The following is a 23332-nucleotide window of genomic DNA, read 5'->3' as shown; positions in this document are numbered from 1 at the left end:
GACTGCTAAGCCATCCTTCCAGCCCAGGGTGATATAATTTTAGGCAAGCTTGTTTTCTTCTTTGGGCTTAATGCCTATTTTGTCTCCTTCTTGCTTCCATCCCTTCCTTCCCTCCTTCTCTCCTTCCCTCCCTTCCTTCCCTTTCTGTCCACCCCCACCCCACTTCCTCTGTCTCATGCTGCTTTCCTAAGGAAAGGACCAGGCATGTATTGAATGCCTACTATATGCCAGGCAGGCTGTTATAACATTGCTAACCCCTCCTATGTGCTCTGTAAGGGAAATATATTGTTGGGTAATGCTTTTGAAGCCTATTAACCTCTGGCCAATGTAGCCTAGTGTCGCCTCCCTAGCTGCAGTTATTGAGCTCATGTGACCTAGCCATTATCAGCGAGCTCGAGAGAGGCTCATGGCTCTAGCCACTTTAGGGGTTTTCTGATGTTGGCTGAGAAGTATTGTAACTTCCTCAAGGTTTAAGCTACAGAGAGATGCAAAAGACTAGAACCACAGGCTCTGTGCATGTTGTGACTGTCTAGACTGAAAATGGTCTTGGTATAGGTAGGAGGAGGCTCAGGCTTGTTTGTGGATATTGTGACCTTGGGTAATCTCTGTGTCTGTTTTGTGTAATTGGTGCTGATGCTGTACTCCTTATCCAAAAGTATATAAAGTAAAGTGTGAGTGCAGTGTTTTCTCCCAGCTGCCATCCTCCAAAGGTTAAAAACAGCCCTTAAGGACATTGCTGTGGAGAAAAAGATTCAGTATTTCTTTCTTTGGGTGGTGAGTAGACTTCATGCTCAGGAAGAAGTGGGGTTTTGCAAAGCAGGAACCAGTGTAAACCATTCATCAGAGTGTGGTCAGGGTCAGTCATCTAAAATTGTGAACTTTGTATAGAGTGTGCACAGAATACAAAGGCACAGGCAGTTTAAGGAGTACTCGTTCCTTTTTGTTGTGTGTGCACGTATGTGTGATATGCAACCCTTAGTACTGTTTATTGCATCCCTCAGGGTGCACCGTCCTGCAGTGGCGGGCAGTTGTGAGCAGTGCTGCCCTGACCGCTCTTGTGCATGTCCCCAGTTGTACATGGGCACGTGTTTCTATTGGGTCTGTCTCTAACAAGTGTGCTACATGTGTCTGTCTTCACGTGTGCTCCATAACCAAGAGGACTTCTTCCTTTTTCCCTTCTTTTCTCTCTCTCCTCCACCAAGCTAGGCAAGTGCTCCACCACTGGCCTGCATCCCTGGCCCTCCCCTCCCCTCGTTCTTCTCTTTTCTTTCCTCTTTTTGTCTTTTTAGAGGTAGGGCTTCAGTCTAGCCCAGGCTGACCTGTGATTTACTGTACAGTTTCTGGGTGCCCTCAAACTCATGCTGATTCTCCTACCTCTGCCTCCTGAGTGCTGGGGTTAAAGGCGTGCACCACCTGGCCTTTTTTTTTTTTTTTTTTTTTTGAGATAGGGTCTCATTATTTATTGTAGCCAAAGTTAAACTCTTAATTTGTGATCCTTGCATCCCTCTTGACTCTGCCTCTAGAATGCTAGTATCACAGGAGAGCGCCACCATACCCAGCCTTTTTTTTAAAAAGACAGGTCTGCACCATGTAGTTTCAACTGACCTCAAACATCTTATGTATCCTAGGCTGACTTCCAGCTCTCTGTCCTCCTGGCTCTGTCTCTTCAGTGCTGGGATTCCAGCTTGTATCACACTGCCTGCAAGAGAAGGTTTCTGTTTTTTTTTTTTTTAAATTTTTATTTATTTATTTGAGAGTGACAGACACCGAGAGAAAGACAGATAGAGAGAGAGAGAGAGAGAGAGAGAGAGAGAGAGAGAGAGAGAGAATGGGTGCGCCAGGGCTTCCAGCCAATGCAAACGAACTCCAGACGCGTGCACCCCCTTGTGCATCTGGCTAACGTGGGACCTGGGGAACTGAGCCTCGAACCGGGGTCCTTAGGCTTCATAGGCAAGCGCTTAACCACTAAGCCATCTCTCCAGCCCAGTTTTTTTATATATATTTATTTATTTATTTTAGAACAATAGACAGAGAAAGAGGCAGATACATAGATAGAGAATGGGCATGCGAAGGCCTCCAGCCACTGCAAATGAACTCCAGACATGTGGTCCCCATTGTGCAGCTGGCTTATGTGGGTCCTGGGGAATTGAGCCTTGAACTGGGGTCCTTAGGCTTCACAGGCAAGTGCTTAACTGCTAAGCCATCTCTCCAGTCCAAGAGAGGGTTTCTGAAGTATTGGTTATGCTAGTTTACATTGTGTCCAGCAGAGTTTCCACGGCATCACATTCTTGTTAACATTTGGTTTTGTCAGTCTTACTCATTTTAGCCATTTTGGTGAGTGTCTAATAATATCATTTTAATTATGATGACTATTGGAGGTTTTTTTTTCATAGCCAGGATTACAGATATCTTTTCTGCCCACTCAAAAAATACTTTGCCTGGTTTTGTACCGCTTGACTACTAAGTGGTTTGTGGAAGAGCTGTACGAATTCAACCTGCTGTTTCTTTTCTCCCACTCCCTTCCCCTTCCCTTTTGATTCAGGTCAGCTTTGACCTCACTATTCAGCCAGAGATGACCTTGAAGTTCTGCCTCCCAAGTGCTAGCTAACCCCTCTTTTGTGTGTGTGTGTGTGTGTGTGTGTGTACACTAGTGTGTATGTTCATAGGCCAATATAGGGTGCTATTCTTAGGAATTCTGTCCACCTCCTTTTGAGATAGCTCTCTCATTGGCTCAGAGTTCACCCATTAGGCTAGACCAGCTGGCCAGGAAGCCCCAGGGATCCTTCTTTTCCTCTGCTTCCAGGTGCTAGGATTACAGGAACACATCTCCAGGCCTAATTGTTTTTTCTTTTCATTTACTTTAGGTCCTCTTACATTCAAGACTAGTTGACTTGCCCCCAGGCATTTATTTAAAAACTAGACTTATTTCCTCTGCTGTGCCAGTTATTTCTAAGTGCCTCATGTCAAGAAAGTGCCCCAAAATGTTTGAGTCTGTTTTGTTGTTCCTGTTGGTCTCTTTGTTAATGTACTGACAATTTGCATGAAATGGTGGTATATTTTCTCTATTTTATTAAAAAAAAAATTTTATTAGCATTTTCCATGATTATAAAAAAAAATCCCATGGTAATTCCCTCCCGCCCCCCACACTTTCCCCTTTTATTTTCTCTATTTTAGAAATCTTTTTTTTTTCGAGGTAGGGTCTCACTCTAGCCCAGGCTGATTCACTATGTTGTCTCAGGGTGGCCTCAAACTCACTCCAATCCTCCTATCTCTGCCTCCCGAGTGCTGGGATTAAAGGCATGCACCACCACGCCCGGCTATTTCCTCTATTTTATAATGTGTTGTTATCCGTTAGGATTAAGTATTGTCACCTTGTTTCACTGAAAGAATGTTTTACCATTTACATTTCTACATATATTTGTTTTTTTGAGGTAGGGTCTCACTCTAGCCCACGCTGAACTTGAATTCACTATGTAGTCTCAGGCTGGCTTCCAACTCACAGCAAGTGCCTTTAACCACCAATCCATTTCTCTAGCACCCCCAGTTGTGAATTTCTTTATAGAAAGGTAAGGCAGGTATGGTAGCACACACCTGTAATCCCAATATTCAGTATGCTGAAGCAGGAGAATTTCAAATGGAGGCAAACCTTGAATACATACTGAGACATTGTTTCAAAACAATAAAAGGTATATACACATGTATGTACATGCACACAACACAGTGCTGGCTGATGATGATAGATTATTACTAATGAAAACCCATGTGCTAATCAAATGTGTGTAGCTCTTACCTAAGGAAAAATGTCATTTTTCTGCCCCAGAGTATCAGTATTGCTTTTTGTTGCCTCGTTTGCTTCCTGTTAACTGTGACAGGTTCTTTACTTTGGTGGTTTTGGCTTTGACAGTGTGGAGGAGCACTGGTCAGGTGTTTCATAGGAGCCTCACTTGGAATTTCCTGGTAAGATGACACTGGGTTTATGGGCTTGGGGTCAGAAGTAATGCGTGCTTGCATCACACATCATGTGTGCAGGCACCAGCGTGACTTAGGATATTGACTTTGGTGACCTGGCAGAAGTAATGCTGGTCAGGTTTCTCTACTGCAAAATTACCCCTCCCTCTCCTGTACCCTTTGGAAGTGATCCAAAGTGTGAAACCTAAAATCCTCATTACCTCAAAAGCAAAGCCATTAGTTTAGTGTTTTATATCATTACCTGAGTTTAAAAAAACTGCCCATAAATGAAACTCATTTTCTTTGTTAGTGTCTCCTTACCAATTCCTATTTAGGAGAATTTATGTAAAGCTGGATTTTAATCGTGAGCAGGAAGATGTCTAGTTTTCTAGGGGGACTGGCAGTTTGTGTTCTTTTTAACTGAAGGAGGGTGCCCCCAGTACACTAGCAGGAAGGTAGTGGCTTGCCACCTACTGGACAGTTGTGAAAGAGGAAGCAATAACTTAAACATACTTCTTAGTTTACAGAGTGTGGTAAAGAGGTTTTTTTGGTTTCCAAAAATTGCACCAAGATAAAGCAAAGCTCTAACTGATGCGAATGTGTTGTCTAAGCGTTAGCAGTACTGCCCTCACTAAACGTTCATTGGACAGTAGCGCAACCCCAAGAAAAGGATGGTTGTTGCCCAGTGTGAGAGCGCTGCGAGCAGGAAGCACCGCTACCCTTTTGGGTTGTGATGACTAACTCGCAAGGCTCGTCCTTGCCCGCCGGGTAGGTAAACCTTTCAGTAACCACAGTTCCCGCCAATCACCATCTACAGTTTGCCCCCAGACTTCCGAGGGGCTTCCAGACTGCTGCTAGGGCTTACCCAGAAGTCCACGCGTCGTCGCAGTGTAAATTTGCATACGCGCCGTAAATTTGCATACACGCCTTCTGGGGCGGGGCCGCAGGGGCGGGGCCGGGTCTCTGCGGGCTCCAAACTGGCATGGAAAGCGGGGCTTGCTTTCGTTTCGCGCCCCTAATGTTTTCTATGAAAACTGTAAACGTCTTTTTTGTGGGGGGCACAGGATGCGAGAGCATCTATCCGGCTCCAACCAGTTGAGCCTTTCCAGCTGGCTGACGTGCCTGGGCCCTGGGATCGCGGGGACCAGACATGTCCGCAGAGCGGGAGGACTAACGCACGCTGGCTGTTTCCCGTTGTAGGTGGTTCTCCTGGGCATGGACATCCTGTCGGCGCTGGTCACCCGGCTGCAGGATCGGTTCAAGGCGCAAATCGGCACAGGTGAGCCTCAGACCTCATTCCCCCGCTTCCGCTTCGCTTTGCTCCGCTGTCCCACTGCAGCCCCCCCCCCCCCACAGCCCCCCTTCCTTTCTTGGGCTCATCGTACACCTGTTTACTCCTCTCTGCTGTCGCCTTCTAGGCCTTCATGTGCTAATATGGAACATTAGTAGTATTACATGTTCTAATGTGAATATTACTGCCAATTCAGTTTTGTATGCAAAATTATCACACATTAGTGCCAGGCGGTCATGTTTGTTTCTAACTCTTGGAGAGATTTTCTTGGAGAAGTCCTGCAAAAATGACCCAATTGGATTTTTCTATAGACAGTGTTGTTGACATTAACACTTCCACCGTAATTATAAATGTCATTAAAGCTGTACAGTGAATGCTCACTGTTAATGGAAGGGCAAGCATGTCAGCAAAATGAAAAGACAGATTTCAGTTACCCCCTTCATTATTTCATAGTGACACCAAGCAGGTGATCTCTGTGCTATTGTTAACTATAGAGGATTTCTCTCTTCCTTCTTTTTCTTCTTTTTGCACAGACCCTGCTGAGTATGGACCCCGGGGTCTTCATGTGTAGACAAGGGCTCTACCAGCTGTACTTTCTTCACTTCTGTTGGGTCTTAAGTGCTTGTCCTTTTTGGTCCCTGTAGCTTTCTGGTTAGTCGTGTTTTTATTTTTATTTATTTATTTTTGGAAAGACAGTGAATTTGATATTTTAGTAGGTTTTAAAAAATTTTATTTATTTGAGAAAGAGGCAGACACAGAGAGTGAGTATGTGCCCCCCAGGGCCTCCTGAAACTGCACACGAACTCCCAATGCATGTGTCACTTAGTACATCTGGCTTTACATGTGTCCTGGGAAATCAAACCTAGGCTGTCAGGCTTTGCAAGAAGTGCCTTTAACCACTGATCCATCTCTCCAGCCCTTTTAGTAGTTTTCTATTTTTCTCCAACATTAGTAAAATATTCAGGTGTGTCACTTGTAGAGAGATTCATGAGTTCTCACAAGAAGTCATGTGGGCTTGGAGCACTCATGGTGGGCTGGCTCACGCCTTAGTGTGTGGAGCTGGTGTAGAGAGTTGGGCTCCATCTGGTATGCGTGCATGTATGTGCTGAAAGAAAAAAATAGACAAGGCTAGCTACATTCTCCCCCCACCCATGTGGATACCCATGGCTTCTCTTCCCTTCTTTCCTCCCTTCCTCTCCCTCTCCCTCCTACTACAGGGTCTCACATAGCCCAGCTGGCCTTGAACTTGCCATGTAGCTGAAGATGACTTTCAACTCCTGCCCCAAGTGCCGGGATTACATGTGTGTGTCACCATATATGCCTGGCTCTCTCCCTGTGTCCTTTTTTTTTAAAATTATTTTTATTTATTTATTTATTTGAGAGTAACAGACACAGAGAGAGGGAGGGAGAGGGAGAGAGACACACACAGAGAGAGAATGGGCGCGCCAGGGCCTCCAGCCACTGCAAACGAACTCCAGATGCGTGCGCCCCCTTGTGCATCTGGCTAACGTGGGTCCTGGGGAATTGAGCCTCGAACCAGTGTCCTCAGGCTTCACAGGCAAGCGCTTAACCGCTAAGCCATTTCTCCAGCCCTCCCTGTGTCCTTTTGTGTTGACCTTTTCCAAGGCCTTCTGCATATACATACATACATATATATATATATATATATATACACACACATATATACATATCTACATATATATGTATGTGTGTGTGTGTGTGTGTGTATATATGTATGTGTATGTGTGTGTGTGTGTGTGTGTGTGTGTGTGTGTGTGTATATTTGGTTTTTCGAGGTAGGGTTTCACTCTAGCCCAGGCTGACTTGGAATTCACTATGGAGTCTCAGGGTGGCCTCGAACTCATGGCAGTCCTCCTACCTCTGCCTCCTGAATGCTGGGATTAAAGGCATGTGCCACCACGTCTGGCTGCTTTAATATTTTATCACCTTACAAATACCTTGAGATGTGGCTGGAGCAAAGCAGGGGCCGGGCAGGGTGTTGAAGGGAGACTTCCCATGCAAAGGGGTTTGTGTGATTACCACAGTAGATTTCATCTAGGAGAACAGAGTTGTGACCAAGGATGGGTGACTTTAGAATAAGGTACATTGTTTAGCCAGTTAATTGCAGTATCAGCAGTTGGTGACCACGAATTCCCTCCATCAGTGTTCATTTGCTCAGTTTCCATTTTGATTTTCAGTGCTGCCAAGTCTAATAGACAGGTTGGGAGATGCTAAAGACTCCGTCAGGGAACAAGACCAAACTCTGCTGCTCAAGATCATGGACCAAGCTGCTAGTCCCCAGGTAGGCCGCGAGGAGTGCGCTGGGCCCATAGGGTGTGTCTGCTTGCAGTGTGCAGCTCCATAGACAGTTTCTTTCTTTTTAAAAGTATTTTTATTTATTTATTTGTAAGCAGAGAGACAGACAGAAAGAATGGACATGCCAGGGCCTCTAGCCACTACAAACGAACTGTGGATGCATGCACCACTTTGTGCATCTGGCTTCATGTGGGTACTGGGGAATTGAACTCTGGTCATTAGGTTTTGCAGGCAAGCACCTTAACCGCTGAGCCATTTCGCCAGCCCTCCCTAGGCAGTTTCTATTAAGCTGATATATTCATGGTAAACATTTTCATGACATATTGTTTGAATGATCTAGTGAGCTGACCATGGATACCGAGTGCTTATAAACTTCCACTTGTTTTTGTGACTGGCTCGCCACTTCTCTGAAGAAGCTGCTGTGTTGCTTGGGTAGCCAGGAGCCCTGCTTGGATCCTTGCCTGCTAGTGAATGGGGCCGCTAGGATGGGTGGACACAAGCCCTGCCCTTCCAGGGCACCACTGACCATTGGTGAGGGTGGAGCTGGGGCAGTTCACAAAAATTTTCCAAGGAAGATGAAATGTATTAAGAGTTGGTGAGAAGAACTGCTCCAGGCAGGTGGCAATAGTGGTCTTTGGTTAATCACCTGTTCTCCTTTTGCCTTGTTTTTCTCACCCATTACACAAGAGTAATTATACTTCTTTTTCGGGCTTGTTGAGAGAATCATAGATAGATATGTGCATGCATGTGGGCATGTAACCTTTTAACTGGGTGTGCTTACTGAAGGGGTCGACATTACCCTTCTTCAGTACACATTTAAGAGATCCAGTGTGTGGGAAGGGTGGGACAGGCTTGGTTTGTTAAGATGCTCTTCTTTTGAGTCCTCACTAAGCAAAGGGTTGCAGGAGTCTTCTCACCTCTTTTTTCGTCCTGCAGTATGTATGGGACAGAATGCTCGGAGGCTTCAAACACAAGAATTTCAGGACAAGAGAAGGCATCTGCCTCTGCCTTATTGCAACACTCAATGTGTAAGTTGTTCTTTGCTGAAATATTTTTACAAACCCTTTTTTAAAAAAATATTTTTACTTTTATTATTTATTTGCAAGCAGAGAGAGAGAGAGAGAGAGAGCGGGAGCGAGTGAGAGTGTGAGAGCTGACATGCCAGGGCCTATTGTCACTGCAAATGAACTCCAGATGCATGTGCCACTTTGTGGGATTTTACGTGGTTCCTAGGGAGTTGAACCCACACTGTCAGGTTTTGCAAGCAAGCACCTTTACTTGCTGAGACATCTTCAGTCCTTTACAAACTTTATATATATATATTATTTTTTGTTCATTTTTAATTTATTTGAGAGTGACAGAGAAAGAGAGAGAGAGAGAGAGAGAGAGAGAGAGATTGAGAATGGGCACACCAGGGCTTCCAGCCACTGCAAACAAACTCCAGACGCGTGCGCCCCCTTGTGCATTTGGCTAACGTGGGTCCTGGGGAACTGAGCCTTGAACCCGGGTCCTTAGGCTTCACAGGCAAGCGCTTAACCGCTAAGCCATCTTTCCAGCCCTTTACAAACTTTTTTATTCTGAAGTAATTATAGATTAATTGATAGGTGGTTTTAAGGAAATGTACAGGAAGTTGCCTTCCCTTTCCACCCTCTCTAGTGTTAACATCTTGCATAACTGTGCTACTGTGGCAAAATCAGGGAAGGAGTATTGGTATATGCTCCACAGAGCGTGTTCAGATTGCTCCAGGTATAAACTCACTCACTCACTCACACACTCTCTCTCTTTCTCTCTCTCTCTCTGTGGGTGGGTGGGGGGTGTAACTCCACATTCACCATAGGACTCCCTCCCACTGCTCCTTTGTACTCACACCCTAGCCTTGGCAGCCACAACTGTGGGCTTTCCATCTCTGACTTTATTCATTTTAGGAGTGCTACATAAATGGGATCAGACCATACGCAACCTTGCACATTACCTGTTTCTGCTTAAGGTTGAAGAGTATTTATTTTCCAGAGTTGTCTATACCATTTTATATAATGTAAGCTATTGCAGTCAGGTTCATATTGCTGGTAGAAATCACCCAACCAACAGCAGCTTGTGGGAAAAAAAGGTTTATTTTGGCTTACAGGCTCAAGAAGCTCCATGATGGCCGAGGAAAACAATGGCATGAGCAGAGGGTGAACATCACCCCCTGGCCAACATAAGGTGGACCAAAGCAACAGGAGAGTGTGCCAAACACTGGCAAGGGGACACTGGCTACAATACACATAAGCCCACCCCCAACAATGCACTGCCTCCAGGAGGCACTAATTCCCAAATCTCTATTAGGTGGGAATCTAGCATTCAGAACACCTAAGTTTATGGGAGACACCTGAATCAAACCACCACATTCCACCCCTAGCCCTCATAAACTGATAACCATATATGATGTAAAATGTATTCATCCAACTTTAAAAGGCCTCATAGGTTTTTTTTTTTATCAATTTCACTGATGTTCGTACATCTCTATATTTCAAGGTCTTATAACTGAGCCATAATACCAAAAATGCCCCCCCAAACCTGTATTGGCACATAATAAACACACTGCAAAAGATGACATAGGGTATAGCAAAGAAATATTCAGCCAATACAAGATTTAAAACAACCAGGGTGAACATCAAACTCTGTAGCTTCAAGTCCAGTAACTCTAGCCTGTGACAAAGCTCCAAGTCTGATAACGCTAACCAGCAACAAGTCTGTGGAGTTCCAATTCTGCCCCTCTGGCTATGGAAAACCATCCGGGGCTGGCTGCTTTCCTTAGCAGCCATCTCATGGTCCTGGCATCTCCACTGGGTCTCCATGGCAATCCACAGTTTATCCTCATGGCCCCATGGGGTCTCCATGCAGGCATCCAGCAAACCTGCTTCACACTGCCCATGGCCATTTCCAAAACACAAGACTATGTTGCAAACTCAATGACCCTCTCTTTCCTGCATTTCTTATACTCCATAATACCAGGTCTGGTGCCAGTTTGTTAACCCAGGGGGGCGGGGAAGTAAAGCAGACTTTGAAGAACAGGACTCCTTGAGCACTCAGGCCCCTTCAAAAGAGTCTATAGTTTCCCTGTTGCCTTAGTGCAGGCCAGCTGGCCCAATCTCAATAGTTGTATTCTCTCAAACAATTTGCAGGTGAATGGGCAGCAGTTTAGACCCAAAGATTTTATTTTTTTTATGTGCCATATCCTTCTGCTTATACCAGCTCATTTCTACACAATGCAATTCTGCACAGCTTCTCAGGACATGGCCATAACAGCAAGCCTCTCAAACTGCTTCTAGACCAGTCCAAGGAAAGCCCTTTCTTACCCTCATAAGCCAACTCTCACAGCCCACAGTTCTTACTGTGTTCAGGCCTTTCAACTCTGGCCAGAATAGTCCATCAAGCTGTACTTACAGCACCGCAAGGCATCTCTTAGGCCAGGGTTTCAAATCCTTCCACATTCCTCTTGAAAATCAGCTCCAAAAGGCCGAAGTCACACAGTCAGGTGTCTAACAGCAATCCCACTCCTCAGTTCCACTTTACTTACTGTTGTAGTCAGGTTTGCATTGCTGGTAGAAATTACCTGACCAAGAGCAGCTTTTGGGAAAAACAAAGGATTTATTTTGGCTTATAGAGTCAAGGGGAAGCTCCACAGTGGCAGGGAAAATGATGGCATGAATAGAGCACCTCCTGGCCCACGTAAGGTGGACAATAGGAACAGGAGAGTATACAAAACACTGGCAAGGGGGCATTGGCTATAACACCCATAAGCTTACCCCCAGCAATACACTGCCTCCAGGAGACATTAATTCCCAAATCTCCATCAGCTGGGAACCTAGCATTCAGAACACCCAAGTTTATGGGGGACACCTGAATTAAACCACCACATAAGCACAGAACTGAGGCATCGGCACATAATATGGTGAAAAGTGAATACCTTGAAGTCCTCCCATTGGGCAGTGTGCAGTCAGATGTCCTGCCCTATTCATAGAGGGTATCTGTGGCATCAGCACTTGTGAGAGTGAAAAGTGAATAACTTGAAGTCTTCTGAGAGGACACTGTGCAGTCAGAGGCCCTGCTGTAGTCACAGAGGGTATCTGTGGCATCAGCACCTTTGATGCTGTAAAGTGAATAACTTGAAGTCCCCCGTAGGGCACTGTGGAGTCGGTGCCCTGCAGCCATTGTCCTGTCACGGGCAGCACGAACAGAATGTCTGCTAGAAGAGGAGCCCCACGGCACATAGGGGTCCCTTCAGTTATGAGCCTCAAGGGATTTCAGTTTGGTTGGCTCCACTGAGCTCAGCAGGCAGGAAATAGGACCTGAAGGAGTAGAGCTAGTGTCTGTGAGGCTTGCAGGAGGGCCACTGAAGGGCCTGAGCTCTTTCTGCAAAGGGGCCATTGGGGAGCATAGATAGAATGAAGGGGCCCTTGGAGTGGGGCTAGTAGTGCCCTGGGGAGTGGAAGGCCAGTGTGGGCAGAGGCGTTTTTCTTTCCTCTGTCTCACAGTAACACGTTCCTTCTGTTTGTTTTCAGCTCTGGAGCTCAAACTCTAACACTAAGCAAGATTGTGCCACACATATGTAACTTACTTGGAGACCCGAACAGCCAGGTGAGTGGGAAGAAGATTCTTGGGGAAAATTGTTGCTTATAGACTGCTCAGGTCTATTCTGGTGTTGTGTGTGTGTGCACAGGGTGGTTGAGACTTATTCACCTTTATGGAATTCTGGTTAATCATTTAAGGTACCAGCTGCTCATTAGCACTTACAAAACACCACAGTGAATGTGGTGGCCACTCTGCCCTCTCCTGTGTTTCAGGCTGAGGAGTCTCTAACTTATAAGTCGGTGTCATCTAGACCAGCCTCCAAGAGCACCTGGTTACCCCCTCTGCATTCAAAAGGGGTACCTGGTGGTGAGGGGATGATTAGAAAAAGGGGTTCCAGGGAACTGCCCTGTATATTGCTTTGGGTGGTGGCTAGGCTGCTGTGCATTATAACAAAAAGTCCTTGAACTGAACCCTTAAGAACTGTGTTTTGGGACTGCAGAGATGGTTGAGCACGTGCTTGCTATGCAAGCCATGAGAACCTGGGTTCAGATCCCAGTGCCTACATAGAAGCCTAGCACTGTGGGTGGGGAGTGTGTCTGTGATCTAGTGCTGAGAGATGGAGGCAGAAAGGTCCTTGGGCTTGTTGGCTAGCTAGTCTAGCCAAACTGGTGAGCTTCAGGTTCATTGAGAGACCCTGTCTCAAAGGATTAGGTAGAGAGCAATTGAAAATGATACCTGGCATCAACCTCGGACCTCCACATGTGTACACGCACACGTGCTCCTATACCTATGTGAATCCACACATATGTGCTGCTCATACACACACATACACAAAAATGAATTGTCTTTTGGAGACCTGACCCCTAAACTGAAAGAAAAAAAATGCACCTCTTCCTTAGTGTGAAAGTGCAAGAGGATCTGGTCATTGTTAGGTGGTCATCAGTATCAGTCTGGTGGCACCTGCTCTGTGAATATCCATCAGGCTGCCAGGAAGTATTCCAAGTCTGGGCTCCGGAAGGGCCAGTTTGTTCCCGCCTCATTTGCACTCAGTTGTTTTAATGTCGTCAGCTCATACAAACCGGCAGGCATTCACTTCACCAGACACCAGTGCATATGAGCACAGTGTCAGCACGTCTTATTTGAAGTTTAGATTGCTACACTGCCCTCCAAAGGGGCTGTCTCAGCTCTGTCCACGGGACCGCAGCCTTCCATCCTTTGGCTCTCATCCCTGCTCCTATCTCCCATCCAACCTTTTCCTCTTAGGTCCTGCAACCAGCTCTTCACCTTGACTTTGGCATCTCTTGTGCTGTTCTCATCTTTTCTGTCTCTCTTGCTTGCCCTACTTTCTCTTACCCAGCCTTTATTAAAAGTACCTGGCATTGGAAATGGACTTCTTAGACCTTTCTGTTACTGAATCATACTTTATAGTTAATATTAAAAAATTATCTGAGGGAGATGGCTCAGAGGATAAAGTACTTGCCATGCAAGCATGAGGACCTGAGTTTGGATCCCCAGTTACTCACCTATGTGCCTGTGATACAAACACTTGGGAGGTAGGAATTTCTGGCGCTCGCTGGTTAGCTAGTCTAAACAAATAGGTGAGCTCTGGGTTCAGCAAGAGACCCTGTGTATAAGAATCAGGTGGAGAGAGATTGCTAGTAAACTATTGATAAGTTGGGATGGTATATGGCCTGTGTTGTTCTAGCAGGAAGTGCTGGGGAATGACAGAGCAGCTGTAAGATCTTCTTCTTTTATACCTAGGTTCGAGATGCAGCAATAAACAGCTTAGTGGAGATATACAGACATGTAGGAGAACGTGTGAGGGCAGATCTCAGTAAAAAAGGATTGCCACAGTCTCGGTGAGTTGACATTTTTTCCTTTTCTCTCCTCTTCCCCCATGCTTTCTTTCAGGTATCAATCATCTTGATTTGTACTACTGCTTTTGATGTGGTAATTTTATTCAGTTATTGCATGGTTAAAAGCCTTGTGGCTAGATATCTTGTCCATATCACACTCAGTGGTCCCCTTCCATAACACTCTCTCAGCCAGTCATCTACCTGGCTTGGTTCCAGGCCCCACACTGGCTTTGGAAGCTCCTTTAACATGACTGGTATTGTGCCATCCACTCTCTTACACTGCCTGTGGTTGCACATCTTGTATGCTTGTACCACTTAGCATAGCTGGTGCTTAGATGATATTTGCTGAAGTGAACGAAGCCCGTCCAAAATGTGTCTGGCTAGAAATTACATAAATAGCAGTTCTGGAAAACACCTTTGAAGTGTTAGTTCAGTCACATCTCTTTCAGGGTATAGAAGCCAGTGCAAGGGAACCAGAGTCCACGAATGGTTCCTAATCATAGCAGGTAGTAAAAAAAAGTAATTAGTAACGTAACAGTTGGATGGCTGTCATTTTAACTATGACAAAGAAGCTTTCTACCAAGTGAATTTGAAACATTTGGATTTGTCATTCCTTTAAGAAAGTCATGTGAGGTCAGAGATGAGAGTGCAGAGAGAGAGCAGGGCTGAGAGACTGTAAAGTGACCTTTTCCCCTCTCTTTTTCCCCTTTCCCCCCAAGTGACTTTTTTAGCCTGTGTGGTATAGGGTGTGGCACATGTTCAGGTGTGTGCAGATGTGTGTGTCCCATGTGCACTCATGCGGGGGCCAGATGGTGACGTTAGGTATCCTGTTCTAGTGCCCTTACTTTCTTGATGCAGAGTCTCACTGAATCTGGAGCTTGAGCAGCCTTTTGGTTAGCCTGCCTGACCAGCAAGACACAGTGATCCTCTTACCTTTTTACAGGCCTGCACCACCACACCTGGCCTTTTTACATAAGTGCTAGGGACTAACCCATGCCTTTACCCTTGTAATACTAAGTGTTCTTATCCTCTGAACCATCTCTCCAGCTCAAAACGTGGTTTGAGAGAGAGAACACCGCTAGCAAGAGTCAGAGCCAAGCTGAGGTTTTTGGACTTGGCTTCTTAACTTTCTATGCCCTGTTTCATGGAAGAGTTTGAAAAGTCTTGGGTACCTGGGGATGGGGAGGGTCAATGACACAGTGTAGAAGTCAGATGGGACCTGATCTTAGTGTTGCTCTCTCAGTGGGCCTTGTGTTATGCACATGAAAATCAGATGGGAATAAAAGTGCTTCTCCTGTATTTAACAAAAAAATCTGAGGGTAGAGTTACAGTTACAGTATAGAGTTACATTCCTAATCTAAGAACCAGAAATTCAGAATGCTTCAAAATTCAAACCTTGAGTTTTCCTCAGCTGGTAAAATCTATGTAAGGATTTCCAGACACAAATGACACGTGAAACACTTCTGCCAGCTTGTCTCCTTAGGGACATTCATTGTTATTCCTGTGTTATGTACCTCAGTCTTCTGCTCTCTCGGTATATGCTAAGCACACTTAGAGATGGAAGGATTCAAGGACACATATGCTAACAATGTCAAGGTACTATTGGAGGGCACAGAGGAGGGCATGACCCCAGAGATAAAGATGAGGCCAGCATCACTATTGGAAGGAACAGCTTGGTCAGTGAAATCCTGTTCTTGAGACATTCCATACCTGCTCCTGTAGTCCCCAGACCCACCACTGCAGTTTTTTGGGTGGGTGGGTACTGTATCTGTTTGTGTGTGTCATGTGTGGGTGAGTGCCACAGCGTCCATGTGAAAGTCAGAGGACAACTTTTGGGTCAATCCTTACCTTGTATCCTATTTGGGTAGGGTCAGGTCTCTTTCATTCTTCTTGTTGACTAGTACCCTCGCCATGAGCTTCTAGGTGATTCTCTTGTCTCTGCCTCTAGCTCATTGTCAGGGTGCTGGGCTTACAGAAAACCATAGCTTCTAGCTTTGTACATAGCATCTGGGGATCAAACTCAGGTCCTCAAGCTTGAGTGGCAGACATTTTAACCACTGAGTCATCTCCCTTGCCCACAGTTTCCATAGTGGCTTTATAGTAGCAACCTAGTGGATCCGGGAAATGACTTGGTGAAGCTAAAACAGGGGATGGGGGGCTGTTACAGCAGTCCGGAGAGCACGGTCCATAGAAAGGCTGCTTGCAGGGCTGTCTCCAGGCAGGTGGATTTGGGGGAGGGCTCCTATTGTTCTAGAGATTGGGGTAAGAGGATCACTGGGTCCTGATTGTACAACACAGTTCTGTTCAGTTTAGGCTGCACCCTGCTTTCCTTTTGGAATGCTGACCCTTTATAAGACACACCTGTGTGCTTGGCGTGTAGTTCTGTCCCTGTGTCTCTCACCAGCTTTCTTGGTATGCATCCTTCACACATCCGTCACAGCTTTGTGCTGAGGTAGTTAAGTGTGTTCTGCTTGACTCCCTGAGAGACTTGGAAGGATGCCTAGCTTCCTGGACTTGTTCCCTTCTGCACTGTTCCCTTTTGCTGCTTGTGCTATCACTTTTGCTGTAATGAAGTTCAGCTGTTTGCCATCCTGGTGATAGTCATACCTAGGATGGAGGTGCCAGGCGACCTAAGTGCTGGGAGATTTCGGTGAGGCCCCCTAGCAATGATGCTAGAGCTGAGGTTGAAGCTACTTTCCTGGCCTGGCAGTTGAGGCACTTGCCTGTGAAGCCTAAGAACTCATGTTCGAATCTCCAGGTTCCACATAAGCCAATGCACAGTGATGCAGACATGCAATGTCACACATGTGCACAAGGGGGCCCATGCGTTGGGAGTTTGTTTGCAGTGGCTTAAGGCGTTGGTGTTTCCATACTCTCTCTGCCTCTCTCTGTTAAAAAACAACAACAACAAAAGAAAACAGAACCTAGGGCTAGGGAGATGGCTAACTTGGTAAATCTTTGCTGTGCAGGCATAAATACCTGAGTTTAGATCCCTAGCATCCATGTAAATGCTGGATGGGCATGGTCGCCTGCCTGGAATCCCAGCGTTTGGGAGGCAGGGCTGTGGGGATGGGGTGATGAGAGCCCCAGGGTAAGGTGGCTAGCCAGAGTAGCGAAATTGGTGAGTACACACATAAGAACATACTTGGACCTCTGAACAAAATCAGACATTTCTGCTCTCATATTGCCTGTTAATTTCCTTTCCAAAATTAAGTACCAAAATGAGGGGAGAGAATGGTCCTAGAGAAATTTTGCACCTCTGTAATTCCCATAGTTGTAAAGCTCTGGTTCAAGACCCATCTTGGTTTTTCAAGGTAGGGTCTCACTCCAGCTCAGGCTGACCTGGAAGTCACTATGTAGTCTCACGGTGGCCTCGAACTCACGGCAATCCTCCTACCTCTGCCTCCAGAGTGCTGGGATTAAAGGCGTGCACCACCATGCCTAGCCATAAGACCCATCTTCTTTAGCAACCAGAATATAATGGAAGAAGCAGAAACTTTGTCGTGTTCCTTTATGTCTATTGTATAGGGCTGGGGAGATGGCTCAGTGGATAAAGCTCTTTGCACAAGAGCAAGTACCTGAGTTCAGGTTCCTGGAACCCGTGTAGAGCTATAGCAGATACCTGTAATCCTAATATGCCCAAGGCAAGAAGGGCAGCAGAAGCAGAAAGATCTGGAAGTTTGCAGCCAGCTAGTCTGCTCAAGCTGTGCCTCAAATGGAGGTGAAGACTGGCACCTGAAGCTGTCCTTTGACTTCACGTGTGCACTGTGTCACCTGTGTGCTTGTGCTCACACCCATATACATATATACATCACATACACACACACAAATGAAAATTTATAAAAAGGTAATTGCCTAAGATGTTGCACTATTAAGGGTCACCACTTTTATTTTGTTTGTATCCAACATAACTACTGGGAATTTAAGTTACCTGCTATATCTGTAGCTCCATGTGGCTGATGGATATCTCAGACATTCTAGACTTCTCACTTCATTATGGGTGTTTGTTATTTTGTGAGTGTGATGAATTTTTCTGCATAGGGTTCACAGAACTAATAAAATAAATAGAATTTGCTTAATGCTTTCCAAAAGTTGGAATTAGTTACATAGTAAGACCATTATCTTCCTAAAAGTGTGTTCCCTGGGAAAGTGCTGTATTTTAGAGTAAGATTGTATGTCTAAAAAAATCTGTTGTGAGAAAAAATGACTTGATGTTGTTTGGTCTTACCCATTTCACTAAGTAAACAGGGTTGGGGACCATGTATTGTTATTTAAGTCTTGTTTCATCAGGTGGCTAAAATCAAGTTGATCCAGACAAATATGACAGAAGCAACCAGCATGATCTTCATGGTAAAAGGTCTCTCTACCCACATGGACTATCAGAGGAGTGAGCCATGAACTTGAGTTAGTAGATTATTTGATGATTTGATATAATTCTACATTTTCTATAACTCTACATTCTTTCATATTTCATGCACATCCAGAAGTAGTATATGTTCAAATTTTAGCTAAATATTGCTGTGATAAAGTTAATGTGGGCTTTTGTAAGGCATGTCTGAGCAGTCACATGGGACTCCTGTGGCTAACTGCTGTAGACATACTTTGACATTTGCTATCACCTGGAAGACTCTTCAGAAAGTGATTTCAGTCAGAATGCTGTAATTTAGTGTGTAAAACTTTGGGGGGAATAAATCAAATCACTCAGGCCATCAGACATTGCAAGCAAGCTCATTTAACCACTGAGCCATCTCTCCAGTTCTAGTTTTTTCTTTTCTTCTTTCCTTTTCTTTTCCTTTCTTTTTTTCTTTTTCCAAGGTAGGGTCTTGCTCTAACTCAGGCTGACCTGAAATTTACTATGTAGTTTCACGGCGGCCTGTAATTCACAGCATCCTCGTACCACAGCCTCCTGAGTGCTGTGATTAAAGGCTTGGTGCTGTTACATCCGACAGACAGACAGACAGGGAGAGAGGGAGGGAGGGAGGGGAGGAGAGAGAGAGAGAGAGAGAGAGAGAGAGAGAGAGAGAGAGAGAGGGAGGGAGGGAGGGAGGGAAAGAAAGAAAGAAAGAAAGAAAGAAAGAAAGAAAGAAAGAAAGAAAGAGACAGACAGAGAAAGAATATGAATGAGCACACCAGGGCCTCTAGCCATAGCAGTTGAACTCCAGACACAAGTGTCACTTTGCATCTGGCTTTATGTGGTTACTAGGGCATCAAACTCAGGTCACTAGGTTTTACAGGCAGCCACCTCATCTGCTGAACCAGCCCCAGTTTTCTTCTTCTTTTTTTTTTTTCCATGCATTTTTCAGCTGACCTGGAAATCACTCTGTAGTCTCAGGGTGACCTCAAACTCATGGCAATCCTCCTTCCTTTGCCTCCTGAGTGCTGGGATTAAAGGCATGCGCCACCATGCAGGCCAGTTTTCTTTTTTTAAATTTTATTTTATTTTTTTCATTTTCACAATTTTTATTAACAATTTCCATAATTATAAAAAATATCCCATGGTAATACCTCCGCCCCCCGCACTTTCCCGTTTGAAATTCCATTCTTCATCATATTACCTCCCCAAGTTTTCTTTCTTTTTTTTTTTAATTTTTATTTATTTATTTGAGAGCTACAGACAGAGAGAGAGAATGGGCATGCCAGGGCTTCCAGCCACTGCAGATGAACTCCAGATGCGTGTGCTCCCTTGTGCATCTGGCTAACGTGGGTTCTGGGGACTTAAGCCTCGAACTGGGGTCCTTAAGCTTCACAGGCAAGCGCTTAACCACCAAACCATCTCTCCAGCCCAGTTTTCTTATTTTTTATTTTTTTTTCAGTTTTCTTATTTTTTAAAAATACTTTTATTATTTATTTATTTGAGAGAGAGAAAGAGAGAGTCAGACAGAGACATTGAGAATGGGCATGTCAGGAACTTTAGGCCGCTGCAAACAAACTCTAGATGTATGCACTATCTTGTACATCTGGCTTACTTGGGTTGTGGAGAATTGAACCTGGGTTCTTTGGCTTTGCAGGCAAATGCCATAGCCACTAAACCATTTTTCCAGCCAGTTTTCTTATTCTTATTTTTATTTTTTGGCTTCTTGAGGTAGGGTCTCACTCTAGCCCAGGCTGACCTGGAATTCACTATGTAGTCTCAGGGTAGCCTCGAACTCATGGTGATCCTCCTACCTCTGCCTCCCGAGTGCTGGGACTAAAGGAATGTGCCACCATGCCCGGCTAAGTTTTCTTATTTTTTTAAAAAATATTTTATTTATGTAAGAGAGGGAGAAATAAGGGGGAGAGAGAGAGCGAGCGAGCACGTGTGTGTCTGTGTGTGTGCATGCGCATTCTGGGGCCTCCACCATGGCAAACAAACTCCAGACGCTTGTACCAGTTTGTGCATTTGGCTTTATATAAGTATGGGGGAATGGAACCCAGGCTGTGAGGCTTTGTAAGCAAGTGTCTTTAACCACTAAGCAATCTCTCCAACCCTTATTTTTTTATTTGAATTATATAAAAATTCTTTTCTTAGTGATTCTGTGGATTACAATTAACATCTTAATCTGTAACACTGTAGTTCAAGCTAATAGTATATAATTTTGGTATTGAAAGCTTTAGTCCTCTTCCTTGCTTATGGTCAAGGCAGGGTCTCTCTAGCCCAGGCTGATCTGGATTCACTGTGTAGTTTCAGGCTGGCCTCAAACTCACCGCAATCCTACCTCAGCTTCCCAAGTGCTGGAATGAAAGGTGTGTGCTACCACATCTGGCCTGCAAATTATATTTTTGTACATTTTAATAGAACATAGTTTTATAATTATTAGTTTTTACAGTTTAAGTCATGTAAGACAAGAAAAAGTTAAATAAAAATTATACTACTTTTTGTATATATGTGTGCCTCTTATATTTATTTAGTAGTTACCTAGATAGTTACTGGTTGTTGCAGTTGGGTTCACGTTGCTAGTAGAAAACACCTGACCAACAGCAGCTTGTGGGGGAAAAACAGTTTATTTTGGCTTACAGACTCAAGGGGAAGCTCCAAAAGATGGCAGGGGAAAAACAATGGCGTGAGCAGAGGGTGGATGTAGCAGACAGATTCAGGTTCGCTGAGATGAACTACCAGACTGAGCACAGTTATGGAGGAAGGGATATTTATTGAAGCTTACAGATCCAGGGGAAGTTCCATAATGGCAGAAGAAGCTGGCCTGCCTTCACAGGCCCAAGCAGAGAGAGAGAGGTACAAGCCAAAAAGCCTAAAGCCACACGGCACATTTCAGGAACACTTTGCATATCTTTAGATTGAAATCTGAAACCTACCACCACACCTTAAAATCCACACATTGATACTGCCTCCTGCCAGGTGGCTGCTGATGCAAACTACAAACAACTGAATACATCGGGGGCCATCTATTCTATTCAAACCACCACAGTGGACATCACCTCCTGGGTAATAGCAGGTGGGCAACAGCAACAGGAGAGTGTGCAAAACACTGGTGTGGGGAAACTGGCTATAATACCCATAAACCTGGCCCCAGCAATACACTGCCTCCTGAAGGCGTTAATTCCCAAATCTCTTAGCAGATGAGAACCTAGTATTCAGAACACTTAAGTTTATGGGGGACACCTGAATTAAACCAACACATTCTGTCCCTGGCCCCCATAAATTTATAACTATCCATAATGTCAAATACAGTGCATTCAGTCCAACTTTAAAAGTCCCCATAGTTTTTATCAATCTCAATAATGTTCAAACATCCCTGTAATCCAAGGTCTTTTAACTGAGCCTTAATACCTAAAACAAAACAAAACAAAACAAAAACTCCCAAAACCCATGTTGGCACAGAATAAAACATTCACACTGCAAAAGATGGCATTGGGCATAGCGAAGAAATATTCAACCAATATGAGATTTAAAACAACCAGGGCAAACATGAAACTGTAACTGAAGACCAATAACTCTAGCCATTGAAAACTCTCCAAGTCCAATAATTCTAACCAGCAACAAGTCTCTGGAATTCCAGTTCCGCCCCTCTAGCTAGGCTACTCTCTCATCCTGGAAAACTTCATCTGGGATTGGCAGCTGTCTTTAGGAGGCATCTTGTGGTCCCGACATTGCCACTGGGTCTCCACTGCAACCCATGGCCCATCCTCGTGGCTCTATCGGGTCTCCATGCAGGCATCCAGCAAACCTGCTTCACGCTGCTAGTGGCTGTTTCCAAAATAGAAGACCATGTTGCAAATTCAACAGTCCTCTTTCCTGTATTTCTTATATTCCATAATACTAGTTGGGGTGCCTGTTTATTAATCCAGGGGGAATAAAGCAGTCTTTGAAGAACAGGACACTCCTTTAGCATTCAGGCTCCTTCAAAAGACTCTGCATTGTTTTTGTTGTCCCAGTGCAGGTCAGCAGGCCCAGTTTCAGTGGTTGTAATCTCTCATACAATTGCAAGTGAACAGGCAGCAGTTTTGGCCCAAGGATTTCATTTTTTTCCTGTGCTATATCCTCTGCTCACTCCAGTCCATTTCTATCATTGTAACCCTGCACAAGTTCTCAGGACATGGCATAACAGCACGTTTTTCAGACAAACTGCTTCTAGCCCAGTCCAAGCAAAGTTCTTTCTCACCCTCACTTGCCGAACCTCATAGTCCATAGTTCTTAGTGCATTCAGATATTTTTTTTGTTTTAATTTTTTTTATTAGTTATTAGAGATGGGTGGGGGAGAGAGAGAGGGAGAGAATGGGTGCACCAGGGCCTCTAGCCACTGCAAACGAGCTCCAGATGCATGCATCCCCTTGTGCATCTGGCTTATGTGGGTACTGGGAAATTGAACCTGGAACCTTTGGCTTTGCAGGGAAGTGCCTTAACTGCTAAGCCATCTCTCCAGCCCTGTATTCAGATCTTTTAACTCTGACCAGAATAGTTCATCAAGTTGTACTTATAGCACTGCAAGGTGTTTCAGGCCAAGATTCCATATTCTTCTACATTTCTTCATCAAAAGTCAGCTCCAGGGGCTGGAGAGATGGCTTAGCGGTTAAGCGCTTGCCTATGAAGCCTATGGACCCCGGTTCGAGGCTCGGTTCCTCAGGTCCCACGTTAGCCAGATGCACAAGGGGGCGCACGCATCTGGAGTTTGTATGCAGTGGCTGGAAGCCCTGGCGCGCCCATTCTCTCTCTCTCCCTCTATCTGTCTTTCTCTCTGTGTCTGTTGCACTCAAATAAATAAATAAAAAATGAAAAAATGAAAAAAAAAAAAAGTCAGCTCCAAAAGGCCAAAATCTACTCAGTCAGGTGGCTAACAGCAAATGACACCACTCTTTGGTACCGACTTTACTATTGCAGTTAGGTTTGCATTGCTGGTAGAAAACACCTGACCAAGAGCAGTTTGTGGGGGAA

General features: G+C 44.9%; 1 protein-coding gene and 1 non-coding gene across 45 annotated transcripts in view; one reads left to right on the top strand and one right to left on the bottom strand.

The window, feature by feature from the left end:
- Clasp1 (cytoplasmic linker associated protein 1) overlaps window positions 1-23332 on the top strand; it is a 263726-nt gene that overhangs the window by 71122 nt on the left and 169272 nt on the right. For all 44 annotated transcript variants that reach the window (XM_045150081.1, XM_045150066.1, XM_045150080.1 and 41 more), the window contains exons 3-7: window positions 5149-5227; window positions 7438-7541; window positions 8492-8583; window positions 12100-12175; window positions 13871-13968. In XM_045150081.1, the coding sequence (XP_045006016.1) occupies window positions 5149-5227; window positions 7438-7541; window positions 8492-8583; window positions 12100-12175; window positions 13871-13968 (449 nt within the window). The remainder of the gene's footprint in view (window positions 1-5148; window positions 5228-7437; window positions 7542-8491; window positions 8584-12099; window positions 12176-13870; window positions 13969-23332) is intronic.
- Window positions 4499-4624, bottom strand: LOC123461370. The gene has a single exon (XR_006637652.1). It is a non-coding gene; the product is annotated as a U4atac minor spliceosomal RNA (small nuclear RNA).

The sequence above is a fragment of the Jaculus jaculus genome, chromosome 5, assembly GCF_020740685.1.
Source record: "Jaculus jaculus isolate mJacJac1 chromosome 5, mJacJac1.mat.Y.cur, whole genome shotgun sequence".
Classification (NCBI taxonomy): Eukaryota; Metazoa; Chordata; class Mammalia; order Rodentia; family Dipodidae; genus Jaculus; species Jaculus jaculus.
This window is presented reverse-complemented; position numbering and strand designations above follow the sequence as displayed.